Here is a 16,437-nt window from a genome sequence, read left to right as displayed (position 1 = left end):
AACCAGAACCACCAAAGGATCGGCCAGTCGATCGCAATCAACCTGTTGGACACCCCTGCTATAAAACAACATTAACAAAATAGCGACAAAACAAACAATGCCCTGTTGAGTTTGTGCACCTGCTCTCCCCTCCGCCATGGTTCATAAACTTCCATTCTATTCAATGCCTCAAAATCCGCCTGTGCATAGCGCTCCTGGCAGTAGTTGCCTTCTGAAGGATCCTTGCGATGGAGGTGGTCAGCACAAAGACTCTCGCCCCTCACAATGGAATACCAGAACAAGACTAGGCTGCAAGTTGGAGGTTAGGTGATACTCAGATGTGCATTCAACTATGATTAAAAAAAACCATATGCAATAATAATAATAATAATAATAATAATAATTACCGTATTTTTTGCACCATAACACTCACTTTTTTCCTCCTAAAAAGTAAGGGAAAATGTCTGTGCGTGTTATGGAGGGAATGCCTACGGGTGGCATGCCTACGGATTTTCCTCCTCTAAAAACTACGTGCGTGTTATGGTCGGGTGCGTGTTATAGAGTGAAAAATACGGTAATAATAATTTATTTATACCCCACCCATCTGGCTGGGTTTCCCCCAACAGAATATTAAAATACGATAATTAATCTATTAAACATTAAAAGCTTCCCTAAACAGGGCTGCCTTCAAATTTCTTCTAAAAGTCTGGTAGTTTTTCTCTTCGACACCTGGTGGGAAGGCGTTCCACAGGGCAGGTGCCACTACCGAGAAGGCCCTCTGCCTGGTTCCCTGTAACTTGGCTTCTCGCAGTGAGGGAACCGCCAGAAGGCCCTCGGTGCTGGACCTCAGTGTCCGGGCAGAACTGGGGTGGAGACGCTCCTTCAGGTATACTGGACCGAGGCGTGAATATAGTCATATTTATTAAAAGTTTAGCTTCTCATAGAGTTTAAAGGCCACGCTTCAGCCCCATATCCATACTTCTATGTTGTTGTTGTTTAGTCGTGTCCGGTTCTTTGTGACCCCCTGGACCAGAGCACACCAGGCACTCCTGTCTTCCACTGCCTCCCGCAGTTTGGTCAAACTCATGCTGGTAGCTTCGAGAACACTATCCAACCATCTCGTCCTCTGTCGTCCCCTTCTCCTTGTGCCCTCCATCTTTCCCAACATCAGGGTCTTTTCCAGGGAGTCTGATCTTCTCATGAGGTGGCCAAAGTATTGGAGCCTCGGCTTCAGGATCTGTCCTTCCAGTAAGCACTCAGGGCTGATTTCCTTCAGAATGGATAGGTTTGATCTTCTTGCAGTCCATGGGACTCTCAAGAGTCTCCTCCAGCACCATAATTCAAAAGCATCAATTCTTTGGCGATCAGCCTTCTTTATGATCCAGCTTTCACTTCCATGCATCAGTACTGGGACAACCATAGCTTTTTCTATACGGACCTTTGTTGGCAAGGTGATGTCTCTACTTTTTAAGATGCTGTCTAGCTGCAGGTTAAATGATTCTACAAAGTGCTTCCACTCACCTCAAATGTGATAACATCTGGACATTTTGATGTACCAGAGGGGATTAAAGTATTATTTGAAACTTGCACAGCTCCACATTCACCTGGCAAGCTTATAGCATCTCATTAGCTGATTTGGCAAGCTGTGGGAATTACTCACAGCCCATATCTCCCTTGAGCCCTATTTTAACAGAGCTTAGATAGATTACATTATTATCTCCATAGTCATGAGTCACGCGGTTCGCTATTGCCTGCTCTTTTTGTGCAAAGTGTATTAAAAACAGAGTATTAAAACCACCACCATCATCGTAATGTACATACAGGAATTGGCAAATGGATAGCTGATGGATAAAAGTAACAAAAAACTATTGTAATGTAAGGATAATTATTGGAAATGAAATGTGAATTAGAAATAATTGGGAAAACTGCAGCAACTAGAGGAAATTATGGACACATTGACAACGGAGTGAGGGGAACCATTTTTGGGAAAATTGTATTAGTTTTAATTTGTGGTTGATTCGTTAAAATTTGGAAAATCGATAAAAAGAATTTGGCAAAATAATAATAATAATAATAATTTTTATTTCTGGGCCGCCCATCTGACTCTGAACAACAGTGTAGCGTTAGGAATACAGTGGTACCTCGGGTTAAGTACTTAATTCGTTCTGGAGGTCCGTTCTTAACCTGAAACTGTTCTTAACCTGAAGCACCACTTTAGCTAATGGGGCCTCCTGCTGCCGCCGCGCTGCCGGAGCACAATTTCTGTTCTCATCCTGAAGCAAAGTTATTAACCTGAGGTACTATTTCTGGGTTAGCGGAGTCTGTAACCTGAAGCGTATGTAACCCGAGGTACCACTGTATAGGTTGTCAGAACTTTATTATCCCATTTACAGTGCTCCCCTCTTTCTACCCCTCTCGCAAAGTTAAAAATGCTTTACTTGCAGGTTCACAGGTCTGATACATGTGTTGTTCCATGCAACTGCAAGGAGAAGCACAGGCATAATACTCTTGGGCAGAAAGTATAGAACAAGCATGTGCTTTAAGCTTGGAAGCAAGCTTACACTCATCCTTTGTTACATGATGCGTGGGAGGGAAAGCTTCGCTTCCTCTGGAGAGGGTGTGTGATCTCATTGAATCTATCTAGAAATGCAGCTCTGTGGTCCTTAACCTCTTCATTCACTAACTAGAAGTTATGCATAGTTATGCTTGACAGCAGTCTCCCACATGATCCAGCTCCTTAGCCTCTGAGTTTCTGCCAAGGTAGCTTCATTCACAATGTTCAGGCACTGTATTTTTCGCTGCATAAGATGCACCTGACCATAAGACGCACCTAGTTTTTAGAGGAGGAAAGGGGGGAAAGCCCTGTTTTTTGGGGGGATCAGCTCAAAGTTGTGCAGCTTCTTTTGCAAAGGGGAAAAGCCCATTTTTTAGGATCAGCTCAAAATTGTTGAGCTTACTTTGCAAAGGGAAAAAATCCTGTTTTTATGGGGTTCAACTCATAGTTCTGCAGCTTCTTTCCAGACAGATAATCTAATCAGCCAGTCACACACGTTCGCTCCATAAGACGCACAGACATTTCCCCTTCCTTTTTAGGAGGAAAAAAGTGTGTCTTACGGAGCGAAAAATACGGTACATACTTTTGAGGCTGAAAATATAATTGTTTCTTTTTGCTCCCTTGTAGATTCTCAGCAACCTTGTGATGGAGGAACTTTTACCTAGCCTTCAGACTATGGTGCTTCCTAAAATGAAAGGGAAGCGACATGATCGCAAGCGGGCGTGGTTTGGTGTAAGTATTGTTTTCCCTATTTCCTGAGCAGTAGGAAGTTTCTGGGCAGCGTTTTACAGGTTGAATAGTTCAGAGACTTATAGTGCCTTTTGTAATGAAGTCTATAGGCTGAGCAGAGGGAAGCAAACAGTCATTTAGTGTGAGACAATGCTAGTATTGAAATCAGTCCTTCAAAGCTACAAGCATACCCAGAGCTGCTTCTTATATTATAATGCTAAGACTTTTTTCTCTTGCAGGAAATATATTTAAAACTGTTTGTTTCAGCTCCACTCCAGGAAGCTGGGGTGCTTTTCAAAAGTTCCAGTGGCTTGCAGTAGCCACCGGCAATCAAAGGATATTAAAGCAAGCTCGCTCAGCTTTCCAGCTATATACAAAATACTTCAGTGAAAGTGATCTTTTTGATCCAGAGAACACGCTTACAACTGTATGGTTAATTTGCAGAGTAGCTAGCTGGCCTGCGTTGATGATCAAGCTCCTTTTGTGCTTTCCCTTGTCCTAGATACTAGAAGAAACCTACCATTTGGTCCAAAATCAGGTTTCCGAAGGCTTACGTTCCCTGAAGAACGAATGCAAAGAAGTCGCCGCAGGCCTTGAAGGAACCATTCGGTCAAATATGGATGAAATTCTGACCTCCAAGAATCACTTAGCTGGGAAAATAAAAGGTTGGCGGTGTTAATTACTGGTTGCTGGGAATCAGGGGTGGGGAGAATTCCTTCTGTGCTTGTGGGCTTCCCCTGGTGTGTCAGGGACTGGTAGGATGTTGATGAGAACGCAGCAGGGGGAAGGGGGCTGGAGTCTGACTTGGAACAGGGGGCCCGTGATCTGTGGGGAACTGTACCGGCCAGGAGGCAGGAGTCAGAGGCAGTGGAAGCTTCAGAGCTGGAGGGTGGAGCACAGGATGGGGTGGAAGAAGAGAAGGAGGCAGCAGGTCAGGCACGTGAAGGGTCAGGTGTTTCCCCACACTGTCCCCACACTGTCTTCCAGAACCAGGAGGGGACTGAAGAGGGGTGAGCAGAGGAAGCTTCTACTCAGGCATAGTCTCCGCCTGTATGCACACAGCCCGTTAGGGTGAGGTACATAAACTGGTGGAGAGGGAGCGATCCCCAGTCGCTGCAACTGCTCCGCAGAGCACAGATCTGGGAATAGCTGCCTAGATGCTAGACTGGTGTGTTGGGGTATTCAGAACTTTGACATTAAAGAGTTACCGTATTTTCCGCTCTATAGGACGTACTTTCCCCCCTCCAAAAATTAAGGGGAGATGTGTGTGTGTCCTATGGAGCGAATGCAGGCTCCTTGGCTTCAGCGATAGCAACGCGAAGCCTCCGAAGCGCAGAGGCAGCGCCCCCTCCGCGCTCCGGAGGCTTCAGCGAAAGCAGCGTGAAGCCTCCGGAGCGCAGCGGGAACTCGCGCTGCGCTCCGAAGGCTTCGGGTTCCTTTCGCTGAAGCCAGGAGAGCAAGACTCTCCTGGCTTCAGCAGAGAGGGAGAGCTGCAAAGCGCCCCTTCAGCGAAGCGGGTGGAGAAATGGAAGGGGCTCCGTTTCTCCTGCCGCTTCGCTGAAGGGGCGCTGAGCAGAGAGGGGGAGAATTTTTTTTTCTTGTTCTCCCCCTCTAAAACAAGGTTCGTCCTATGGTCGGGTGCGTCCTATAGAGCGAAAAATACGGTAACTCTCTGCCTTGTGTATTCCTTTGGCTGGGGAGCCCCCCCCCCCCAGTGACACATGGTCATCTTGTTGGCCACTGTGAGAACAGAGTACTTGATGGGTGTGCAGAGGCGGGGCTAGCCTCCCAGGAGGGCACCGCAAACAGTGAGCGTCCCAGGGGGATGGCACACGATGACCCCCCCCCCCCGGGATGACACCCGGGACGGTCCACACTCATGCACCCGCTTCCTCCACCAGTGTGGGTAGGGCCTTTGGCCTGCCCAAGAAAGCCCGTTCTAATCTTAAATAGACAGGATTTTGTTTAAAAATCAGTATTTTTCTACTCCTTTGACCTCTAGAGGAAAAATTAGCATGTGAAACTTTTTCTTGGCTTGGAGAAACTGTGATAAGGAGAAATTTACCTGCTAAATTGTTACGTGTGAAGGTCACAGGAGCATAACTAGTAAAACTAGTTTGCAAACCTAAGATTTATGCTCTGGGCAAAAGCTTCACCGCAAATTTCCAATCTATGAACTGGTTAAGAATTGCTCCATTGTCATACTTTGGAGACACGGGAGTTGACAGCACGATTCAGAGGCTTATCCGCAGAAAACTGCTTGATGTAGGGTGTGTTCACGTGTAAAAATCTTTTTCCTTTGCCTTCTGGAAAGTATGTTACTCTATTGCAAGCTGGCAGGAAAGTGACACAATAAGCCTACAAGACAGGGCACATATTATTATTATTATTATTATTATTTTGGGGGGTCCATTCAGGTGACCAGATCAATAAAGAACAATGGATCTTGGAGCTTTACTTTGGAGACACGAATGGATCTTTGGAGACACGAAATGGATCTTGTGTTCACCTGCATTAATATGAACTAACTCCAAGAAAACATGTCTTTTACTTTCTGCTTATAATGTTTTCTTCCCCTTAAACTTTAGTTAGATGGTTATGAAACCCTCATTGGGTTGGTTGAATCCAAATTGGTGGTTTCCTCCTTGTATTATGGAAAGATGAAATAGGACCACCTTTGTGCCTTTTAGTGAAAGGGCGTTCTTCTCTAGTTTTATCCGACATGTTGAATACACTACACATTTCATTTCCATCATATAATGTGTGTGAGGGCACAAACTTCACTTAGAATTCCCAGTTTGTGATGGGTGTTGCCTATGTTACTGTTGATAGCAAAAATATATTAGTGACCTCATCCTTCAGTTCTTTCCGTAACCATTAGCCATTTCCTTGTTTGGGAGATTTCGGCTGAATTGAACTGGAGTACAGTTTACATGGTGTGGTCTAGAAGTATCCTGTGTTTTCACAGCAACAATTCACCAAGGCTTAATAGGAACAGAACAGCCTCTGTATCTTGGACGTCTTGTTTTGCCTTAATTCCCTGTACTTAATAATAAACTAATCCATAGTTTTAAAGCTTGCAACTTATTTTAAATTGGGCTGGCCTGTTAGAGATAAAAGCTACATTCTTGTTCATCAAAGGGAGTTGAACAAGCCTAAATATGCCCAAGGGTTACCATAATTATAGACCTTTTCTAAGTGTTAAAGCTCTGTAGAACTGATACAGGGATAGCACACTGAGCTAAGAAGTCAACTGCTCCAGACTTTCACATCTGGTTAAAGAAAAACTCAGAAATTTTGATTACAGTATGAAGTTTCCAAGTCGCAACTCACCTACATTGCTATTTTGCCGGTAGCCAATCAACTAGCTTGTTTTGCAAAACTACATGTATAATTCTCCTGTTGTTACTCCCTTCTCTTTACATCATGACTAAGAAACTGAATCAAGAGTGTCAGTCTAGGAAAGATCTGGTAGTTATCAGACTCTTTCCTCCCCTAGTCATGTTGAACAAGGATATTGTAAAATGCTTGTGCGCATGATGTGCAATATGCTTGTTTGTGTGAGAGTGTGCTTGATGCATCCTTTTCTCAGAGCGCATAGAGAGACACTGTTCCAGTCCCATGGAACAAGAGCTGCCCTTGTTGCCAGTGACTCCAGTGTCTGGACTGAGAGTCAAGAGTTAAAACTGTACTTCATAGTGCAGTCCTATTACTTTGATCCATAGAACTCAATGGGAGACACTGCTAACTAAGCCAGACACAATGTGCATATTCTCACGACGTGCAGGATATAGAAATAGGTTTGTGTATTGGTTAATCTGCCACTGATAAATGAACATATACAGTCGTACCTTGGAAGTGGAACAGCTTAGTTCCCGAACGTTTTGGCACCTGAACGCCGCAAACCTGGAAGTGGTTGTTCCGGTTTGCAAACTATTTTTGGAAGCCGAACGTCCAATGGGGCTTCTGCGGGTTCCGATTGGCTGCAGGAGCTTCCTGCAGCCAATTGGAAGCCACGCTTTGGTTTCCAAATGTTTTGGAAGTCAAACGGACTTCCGGAATGGATTCCGTTCGACTTCCAAGGTACGACTGTGTGTGTGTGTGTGTGTGTGTGTGTGTGTGTGTGTGTATTAAATTTCTGTTTTACAATTTAAAATACTAATTTTACATCCTAAAGATAGTAATGACTTCCCTCCTTCTCTTTCCATGCTTCATTTTACATATCATAAATCCCTGCATATTTTCAGAAACTATACTATTCAGTATTCCATTATTATATCCGTCATAACTTATTTACCCTGTTGAATTTATCTTAATGCTGCCAGCATTTTCAGCTGTACACAGTTATTTTCCATAAATTCAATAAATGTTTTCCAATCTTCTTTAAACCTATGTTCTTCTTGTTCTCTTATTCTATATGTTAAGTCTGCGAGTTGTGCATATTCTGTTGACTTAAGTTGCCATTCTTCTTTAGTTGGTACCTCACTTATAAATGACTTTAGGTGTCCTTTGGAATTTGATAGTTTTTCTTGTCCTTGGAGCCTCTAACTCTGGCCTGCCTTAAATTTTCAGAGAGTATATCTGAGCCCATGCAGACATGTTGCGGCGAGAGCATCCAGCCCTTTCTGGCTTCCATCCTGGAGGAGCTCATGGGCCCAGTGAGCTCTGGGTTCAGCGAAGTCCGTCTTCTCTTTGAAAAAGAGGTCAACGAGATCAGCCACAATTTCCAAGAGACAAATGACATTGCAAAGCTGAAAGAGGTATGATAGCCAGGTGATGTGACCTTTGGTTCAGTCCCCACCTGTTCACCTAAAAGGTAACGGTAACCTGTCTCACAGGATTCTTTTCAGGAGGAATAGGATAAGGGAATATTGCTGCCTGCCGAGAAGCCTAATGAACAAGGTTACAAATGCTAAGCTACATTCCATAAGCCGTAATTGTCTGTTTGTCTGCAGCCATTATCTTCCTACTCAAAGGCTCAGAAAGAGCCAATGTACATAATTGTAAAGGCTGCGGCAGTATATAGTGATTACTGCAATTGGAATTACAATTCTTAGATCATCTCAAGGTCATACTGTATATGGCATTTGTCCTGTAGCTTGCCCTTGCCAGTTTACATTTACAGAAGGCCAGTAGCTAGTTGGGAGCAATAATATTAACAACAACAACAACAACAACAACAACAACAACAACAACAACAACAACAACAACATATTTATACCCCACCCATCTAGCTGGGTTTCCCCAGCCACTCTGGATAGCTCCCAACAGAATATTAAAATGCAGTAAAACACCAGACATTAAAAACTTCCCTAAACAGGGCTGCCTTCAGATGTCTTCTAAAAGTCAGATCGTTGTTTATTTCCTTGACATCTGATCTGAGGGTGTTCCACAGGGTGGCGCCATCCCTGAGAAGGCCCTCTGCCTGGTTCCCTGTAACGTCACCCTGCAGTGAGGGAATCGTCAGAAGGCCTTTGGCGCTGGACCTCAGTTTCCGGGCTGAATGATGGGGATGGAGACGCTCTTTTCGGTATACTGGACCGGATTAAGATAGTGGCATCTGGGTAGAAGATCTTTTGCCCTTTGCCTCTGCTTTTGTCTTGGTCAGACTTGCCGTCACCATGTGCCTGCTGTTCACATTAGGAGGAAAGTTCCCTGTGGTGGCAAATTTGAAGTTTAGTTTGATGCTATGAGCTCCTTATCACTCAACTACTTAGCTCATTTGCACTATCCTTATGACAATAACCCAGTGCCAACTAGGCCAATAATGGATCAGTCACATTATTGGTTGATCTATTCTATGGGGCTGACATTCTAAGAAGCCCAACTCTGCCTTCTGTTGGCTGTTAGGTAATAATAAGAATAAGAATAAGAATAAGAATAATTTATTATTTATACCCCATCCATCTGGCTGGGCTTCCCCAGCCACTCTGGGCGGCTTCCAAAAAAATATTAAAATACTGTAATACATCAAACATTAAAAGCTTCCCTAAACAGGGCTGCCTTCAGATGTCTTCTAAAAGTCTGGTAGTTGTTGTTCTCTTTGACATCTGGTGGGAGGGCGTTCCACAGGGAGGGTGCCACTAACGAGAAGGCCCTCTGCCTGGTTCCCTGTAACATGGCTTCTCGCAGTGAGGGAACCGCCAGAAGGCCCTCGGTGCTGGACCTCAGTGTCTGGGTAGAACGATGGGGGTGGAGACGCTCCTTCAGGAATACTGGACCGAGGCCGTTTAGGGCTTTAAAGGTCAGCACCAACACTTTGAATTGTGCTCGGAAATGTACTGGGAGCCAATGTAGATCTTTCAAGACCGGTGTTATATGGTCTCGGCGGCCACTCCCATTCACCAGTCTAGCTGCTGCGTTCTGGATTAATTGTAGTTTCCGGGTCACCTTCAAAGGTAGCCCCACATAGAGCGCATTGCAGTGGTCCAAGTGAGAGATAACTAGAGCATGCACCACTCTGGCGAGACAGTCCATGGGCAGGTAGGGTTTCAGCCTGCATACCAGATGGAGCTGGTAAACAGCTGCCCTGGACACAGAATTGACCTGCACCTCCATGGACACCTGTGAGTCCAAAATGACTCCCAGGCTGCGCACCTGGTCCTTCAGGGGCACAGTTACCCCATTCAGGACCAGGGAATCCTCCACACCTGCCCGCCTCCTGTCCCCCCAAAACAGTACTTCTGTCTTGTCAGGATTCAGCCTCAATCTGTTAGCCGCCATCCATCCTCCAACTGCCTCCAGACACTCACACAATCATTACCACTGGATCAGTCATTCATTACCACTGGATTCATTACCACACAGTCATTACCACTGGATCTTCAGGGTTCCTGAGCCATCAGTTCTTTGCCTGGGATAACACTCTTAGCCACTGCATTTCACCAGCGCAAAGTAGTTGCATAAACATTGAGAGCCAATGTGGTGTAGTGGTTAAGAGCGATAGACTCGTAATCTGGGGAACCGGGTTCGCGTCTCCGCTCCTCCACATGCAGCTGCTGGGTGACCTTGGGCTAGTCACACTTCTTTGAAGTCTCTCAGCCCCACTCACCTCACAGAGTGTTTGTTGTGGGGGAGGAGGGGAAAGGAGATTGTTAGCCACTTTGAGACTCCCTAGGGTAGTGATAAAGCGGGATATCAAATCCAAACTCTTCTCGTCTTCTTCTTACTGAAAACCTATGGATACTGTCTTCCTGACAGAACGTGAAGCACCTGACAAGTCTGCCCTACGACTCTGTGAAAATGGAACCTTGCTATCTGAAAGTTGACTTCCTTCAAGAGCAACTCCAGGACCTCAAGAGCCGATTCAAATTCTATGATATTGGCTTGGTTATTCAGATGACACAGAACGTCATGCAGGAGGTACTGTAAAATTCACATTTTGACAGCCTAGTTTTTGGTCTTGGTGCGTGCGCCCCTTATTGTTGTCAGTGGCTCAACACACATTCAGATTACTGGCCCGATTTCCAGTGGGGTAGTATTGATTTCTAAGGCATTAAAGGTAAAGGGACCCCTGACCGTTAGGTCCAGTCGTGACCGACTCTGGGGTTGTGGCGCTCATCTCGCTTTATTGGCCGAGGGAGCCAGCATACAGCTTCTGGGTCATGTGGCCAGCATAACTAAGCTGCTTCTGGCGAACCAGAGCAGCGCACGGAAACGCCGTTTACCTTCCCGCCGGAATGGTACCTATTTATCTACTTGCACTTTGACGTGCTTTTGAAGTGCTAGTTGGCAGGAGCAGGGACCGAGTAACAGGAGCTCACCCCGTCGCGGGAATTCGAACCGCCGACCTTCTGATCGGCAAGTCCTAGGCTCTGTGGTTTAACCCACAGCGCCACCCGTGTCCCTACATTCTAAGGCGTTAAGCACTCCCAAATGCTATCTGGAAAACGGTTCGCCCCGTCAGAGCCAAGCCAGCATTCTGACCAGCCATCTCAGAAATCCAGATCTGGAGTGTGTGCCTTCTAAGCCAAGGTCCCTAAGCTCTTAGTTCAGTTACTGGAGCAGGAAGTGAAGAATATAGAAGTCACTCGCCTGATACGAGGGAAGAAAGTCAAGCAAATGGAAACTATATCAGCCCAGATTGATGCAAAGACTTCATGTTGCCTGCCCATCGCAGGAGATGATGTCACTGTTCCCTTCTGTGCCTGAAGAGGATTCACAGAGGAGTCACAATAATCACCAGGCTAGATCCCATCCCCAGACCACAAGGCTCCTGAATTAAGCCGTAGAGTCTCTGACAGAACCAAGATGATGATGTGCTCAAGTGTCTTGAGGTTGATGTCGACTGAAAGGTCCATCTTGGTGACTTGGAATTTTGTAGGCAAATAAATATGGCATCTATCTCTCAATGTGTTTATAGCTTATGGAAAATGCTGTATATACCTTCGATCACCTGCTGAGTCTAAGCCATCATAGGGATGCAGCCAAAGTGTCAACAGCCATTGAGAAAGTCAAACTCCGTGTTCTTAAGGTATGCTGTTTATTTACTTATTCCTGTGCAAGGGAAATCTAGGGGTGTAGTGTCTATTATAATTATATATATATATCACCGCATTTAGACTTGTTAGACCAGTGGTTCGCAAAGGGTGTGGCAGGAGAGGATGGCAAGTGGGGTGGGAAGACACAAGGACGATCAAAGAGATATTTAAACATTTCAGGCTTGTTTATAATATATTTTGGGAACGAATCATCGTCTTATGCAGTTGCATTGTTTCATACTTTCAGTGCTCCCTCTTAGGAACAGCCACTGCTCATATTATAAACATGTTCATAGTATAAAGTAGTTGAGTTCTATGTTACAAATCAAGCACTGCTGGGGGGTTGTTTCTTTTTGTTTTCCATTGTATTTGTTAACAGTTAAAAATTTGGCATAGCGGAAACCAATTTTTTATTGTGGCCCAGAGAAGAAAAAGTTTGAGAACCACCGTATTATGACGCTTGTTACCCAGAAGCAGCTTCAAACATATGTTTTAAAAACACAAAACACTAAAAAATGAACACCTCCATGCAAAAACACAGATTATTTTATATATATATATAATTAAGGATATATATATCCTTAATTATATATAGGGTTGCTTCGCAAGACGAAAAAACCGCTAGACAAAGAGACTCGCGGAACGGATTAATTTCGTCTTGCGAGGCACCACTGTACTTTTGTAGTCTGGCACTGGCCAACAACAGAGTGTAGGATGGAGAGGGGCAACTGTGCCGCACCCCAAACAGTATTCCTGACCACAGCCATATAAGCAGACGAGTTTCACATTTTGACAACCCTCTATATTCTGTGGCCTCACGGGAGCTATAAAGGCGGGTGGCGCTGTGCGCTAAACCACTGAGCCTCTTGGGCTTGGTGATCAGAAGAAGTTTGAATCCCCATGGTGTGCTGAGCTCCCATTGCTCTGCCCCAGCTCCTGCCAACCTAGCAGTTTGAAAGCACACCAGTGCAAGGAGATAAATAGGTACTGCTGTGGCGGGAAGGTAAACAGCGTTTCTGTGCTTTCTGGTTTCTGTCACGGTGTCCCATTTCACCAGAAGCGGTTTTGTCCTGCTGGCCACGTGACCTGGAAAGCTGTCTGGGGACAAACGTCGGCTCCCTCGGCCTGAAAGTGAGATGAATGCTGCAACCCCATAGTCGCCTTTGACTGGACTTAACCATCCAGGGGTCCTTTACCTTTTTACCTTACTTCCTATGTAGTACTTACTTGGATGGAATTGCATACACCAAATATGTGGTAAACTTCTGCACATTTGGCCTAAAACGTGGATACTAAAAATTGTGGATTACTGAAATCTGTGGCAGCATTTGTCTGGGAGTGGGCGGGTACCAATGTGCAATGGCCTTGAAGCTACACAGAAAATACAAGAATTGCAGACAGCATCTAGTTTCACTAGGTGTGAGGACTATGAAGGGAGCGCTAGCTTTGCTCCTCTTGCACACTCAAAACATGCGCAATGACCGCTCCCCACATTAAATGGGGGGGACCCTTTGTGTGGTCAGGCGCAGCCCCTGGGACCCTATGCGGCACTATTGGCACAGGCATGGCTTTGCCTTCCCCAGGTGGGATACCTGGAGGTCTCCGCCTACCTCAGCCAGTTGCCCAATCCGACCTGAGGAGGCGTTGCCAAGGTGATCAGGCCAGGTAGGGGGAGGGACCACCCTGCCCACACAATAGGAGAAGGATCTTTGCACCCCATAGTCGCCTTTGAGTGGACTTAACTGTCCAGGGGTCCATTCCCTTTTCCCTTTTACATATTCTGTGACCAAACTGCACCAACTTTGGAAGATGTAGTGACTGATCCATGGCTCGTTGGAGGTGGGAATCTTCACTGATCCAGACATAGATGAAGCCATATGAAAGGATAATATCACACACACATACATATGAGCCATTTTGGTCATAATGATAAGCTATGAGCAGCACGGAAAATTAATTCATTTGCATTTTCTCTTCCTTGCATTTTCCAATCTCCTTTGCATGGAGGGGTGCATAAGATCTGATTGGGTGAAAGCAGGAGGCACAAGAAGCACATATAAAATCATAGAATTTTAGAGTTGAAAAGGGGACACAGAGGGTCATCTAGTCCAAACCCCGGCAATGCCAGAACAACTACTTGAAATAAGCTCCATTGCCCTTCTTGAAACAAGTTCTGTTAAAGGCTTTTAGAGGCAGCCTGCTGCACAACACTGCTAGCCCACAAGGTGGCTTGATAGCTCAGTCGGCAGAGCATGAGACTCTTAATCTCAGGGTTGTGGGTTTGAGCCCCCCATTGGGCATGGGATTCCTGCGTTGCAGGGGGTTGGACTAGATGACCTTTGGGGTCCCTTCCAACTCTACAACTCTATGATTTTTACCTTTGAACAGGTCTGGAATATACTCAGAGTCGAGAGTGGATTACATGCTCTTTATTCAGCTCATAGTGGTGAGGAGGAATGGAAGTTCCCCCAGAATGTCTGCTTTATATACATTATTTACCCAGTGGGCCCCACATGATTGGCTAATTCCAGGATTCACCTGTAGGCCAATCAGGCTGCGGATTCACTTCCACCTGGAGCTGGATTGGTTGGCTCCTGTGGACCAATCAGACTTCTGCATTCTGGATTCTATTGTTCTAGGACCAATCAGACTGCTGCATTTTGGATCCTGTTCCACTCAGTACATAACAAGGTCTTTCCTTAGTTAGCTGCTGTTTCACATATTCCATGCCCCCCCCCCCCAGATAATAGTCTTTGCGAAGGAGAATGTGTGGACAACGGATGTGTCTAATTTGCAGCAAGTATACAACTTTGGGGGGGGCGCGGGAAATGCCTGTCGTTTCCCCTTGTGGAGCCATCAGCTGAATTCTTTTTTTAAAAAATGTTCTTATTAGCAATTTCAACACAACAAATTATCAAAACATATCATATTCATTATTCCCCCCCTTCTCCCCCTCGAATCCTCCCGCCCAGACTTTCCTCAGCTCCTCTCTCTGTTTTCTCAGCACATATTATTCTCTGCGTGTTATGAAATTATAAATCTCCTTACATTATCTATCTATCATGTTATCAACCAATAAATTTGGTCAGCCATAAGCTGAATTCTGCCAGTATTGGTCCTTACAGCAAAGATGGTAAGAAATAGATGCAGATGGTGTAGCTGTCTTTACAAAGGAGGCATGAAAGTAGCCGATAAGAGAGATAGAGAGAGTAGTTATTAGTACAGACTTCTCTCCAGGCCGAGGGACGTGGGTGGCACTGTGGGTTAAACCACAGAGCCTAGGACTTGCCGATCAGAAGGTCGACGGTTCGAATCCCCACAATGAGTTGCTTTGCTCATTAGGCCCAACACTCTTGTGCAGATTCTGGTTTTGCTAGTAAAGAGTTAACTCCAACTTGCTGGCTGGCTGTCTCTTGTCACCTAAGTGGTCACAGATTTAAAGCCCATGGTGCTGGGACGTGGGTGGCGCTGGGACTTGCCGATCAGAAGGTCGGCGGTTCAAATCCCCACAATGGGGTGAGCTCCCGTTGCTTGGTTCCAGCTCCTGCCAACCTAGCAGTTCGAAAGCACGTCAAAGTGCAAGTAGATAAATAGGTACTGCTCTGGCGGGAAGGTAAACGGTGTTTCCGTGCGCTGCTCTGGTTCGCCAGAAGCGGCTTAGTCATGCTGGTCACATGACCCGGAAGCTGTACTCTGGCTCCCTCGGCCAGTAAAGCGAGATAAGCGCCACAACCCCAGAGTCGGTCACGACTGGAACTAATGTTCAGGGGTCCCTTTATCTTTACCTTATCTCCAGGTTATGTTCTTGAGCTAGTTTAGAGATTCTGTCCGTTTTGTTTGCTTTATTTGCCAAATGATAACAGCTCTTCCTTTTTCTTTCCTCTCAAACTTGAGCCAGTGCTCTGGGTTTCTTGCCTCGTTGGAAAGAACTCTGCTCTCTTGGCTTGCTCACTGTTTCCTGCAAATCCGCCCGCTCCCTCTGAAATTTCTTTTGGCACAGAGCTGGCTTGGGCCTCTTTCACACATGCAGGAAGAACTCCGATTTTCTGCAGTCGGGACGTGGTCCTTTTTAATCCTCTTGACATTGTGTCTCACCCCACAGGAGCTCCAGAAATACGAGCAGTTCATTTTTGCCGAGCACAACAACGTGATCCAAGTCGAAAACGTCTACGAAGAGATTTTGCTGCAAACTTTGCTCGACGAAGCCCTCAAAGGTAACTTCGCTTTCTGTGACAAAACGCTAATAATCCCGCGAAGTAAGAAACTGGCAGCCACTTTCGAGAGAGGAAATTTGGCTTTATCCATTTAGTTTCTTCTTAGATGGTGGCCCTCCTTAGATGGTTACTGACTCTACGGGTTCCACCCTCCCCCAAAAAAGAAACCTCAGAGCTTTTAGAGAGTTGGATGGGCTGCCCTACTGCTGAGCAGTTCTCGCCATTATAAAGTTTATCCTAATCTTTAGCTGAAATCTTGTTTCCTGTCATTTTTACCCATTGGTTCTACTCCTGCCCTCTGGAGCAACACAGAATAACTCTGCTCCATCTTCTAAGATGTCTTCCAGACCCTTAATTTTTCCCCTAACAGGCTGAACCTTTCCGGGGGTGGGGTGGGGAGACAGTCTAGGCTCCTGAAGCCATGCCTTATCACCCACCCAGCTCTCGATGCCACCAGGCCCACGCCCCGGACCTACTTCTC

General features: G+C 45.7%; 1 protein-coding gene across 2 annotated transcripts in view; it reads left to right on the top strand.

The window, feature by feature from the left end:
- The window catches only part of NIBAN1 (niban apoptosis regulator 1), a 97,776-nt gene that overhangs the window by 78,695 nt on the left and 2,644 nt on the right, over positions 1–16,437 (top strand). The window contains exons 7-12 of one of the 2 annotated variants that reach the window (XM_083506744.1): positions 3,161–3,265; positions 3,765–3,927; positions 7,835–8,022; positions 10,463–10,624; positions 11,625–11,735; positions 15,773–15,956. In XM_083506744.1, the coding sequence (XP_083362870.1) occupies positions 3,161–3,265; positions 3,765–3,927; positions 7,835–8,022; positions 10,463–10,624; positions 11,625–11,735; positions 15,773–15,956 (913 nt within the window). Of the gene's footprint in view, positions 1–3,160; positions 3,266–3,764; positions 3,928–7,834; positions 8,023–10,462; positions 10,625–11,624; positions 11,736–15,742; positions 15,957–16,437 lie in introns of both variants that reach the window. The other variant, XM_083506743.1, reaches the window with a different exon arrangement.

The sequence above is a fragment of the Podarcis liolepis genome (genome assembly GCF_965112155.1).
Source record: "Podarcis liolepis genome assembly, chromosome: 6".
NCBI classification, from domain to species: domain Eukaryota; kingdom Metazoa; phylum Chordata; class Lepidosauria; order Squamata; family Lacertidae; genus Podarcis; species Podarcis liolepis.
This window is presented reverse-complemented; position numbering and strand designations above follow the sequence as displayed.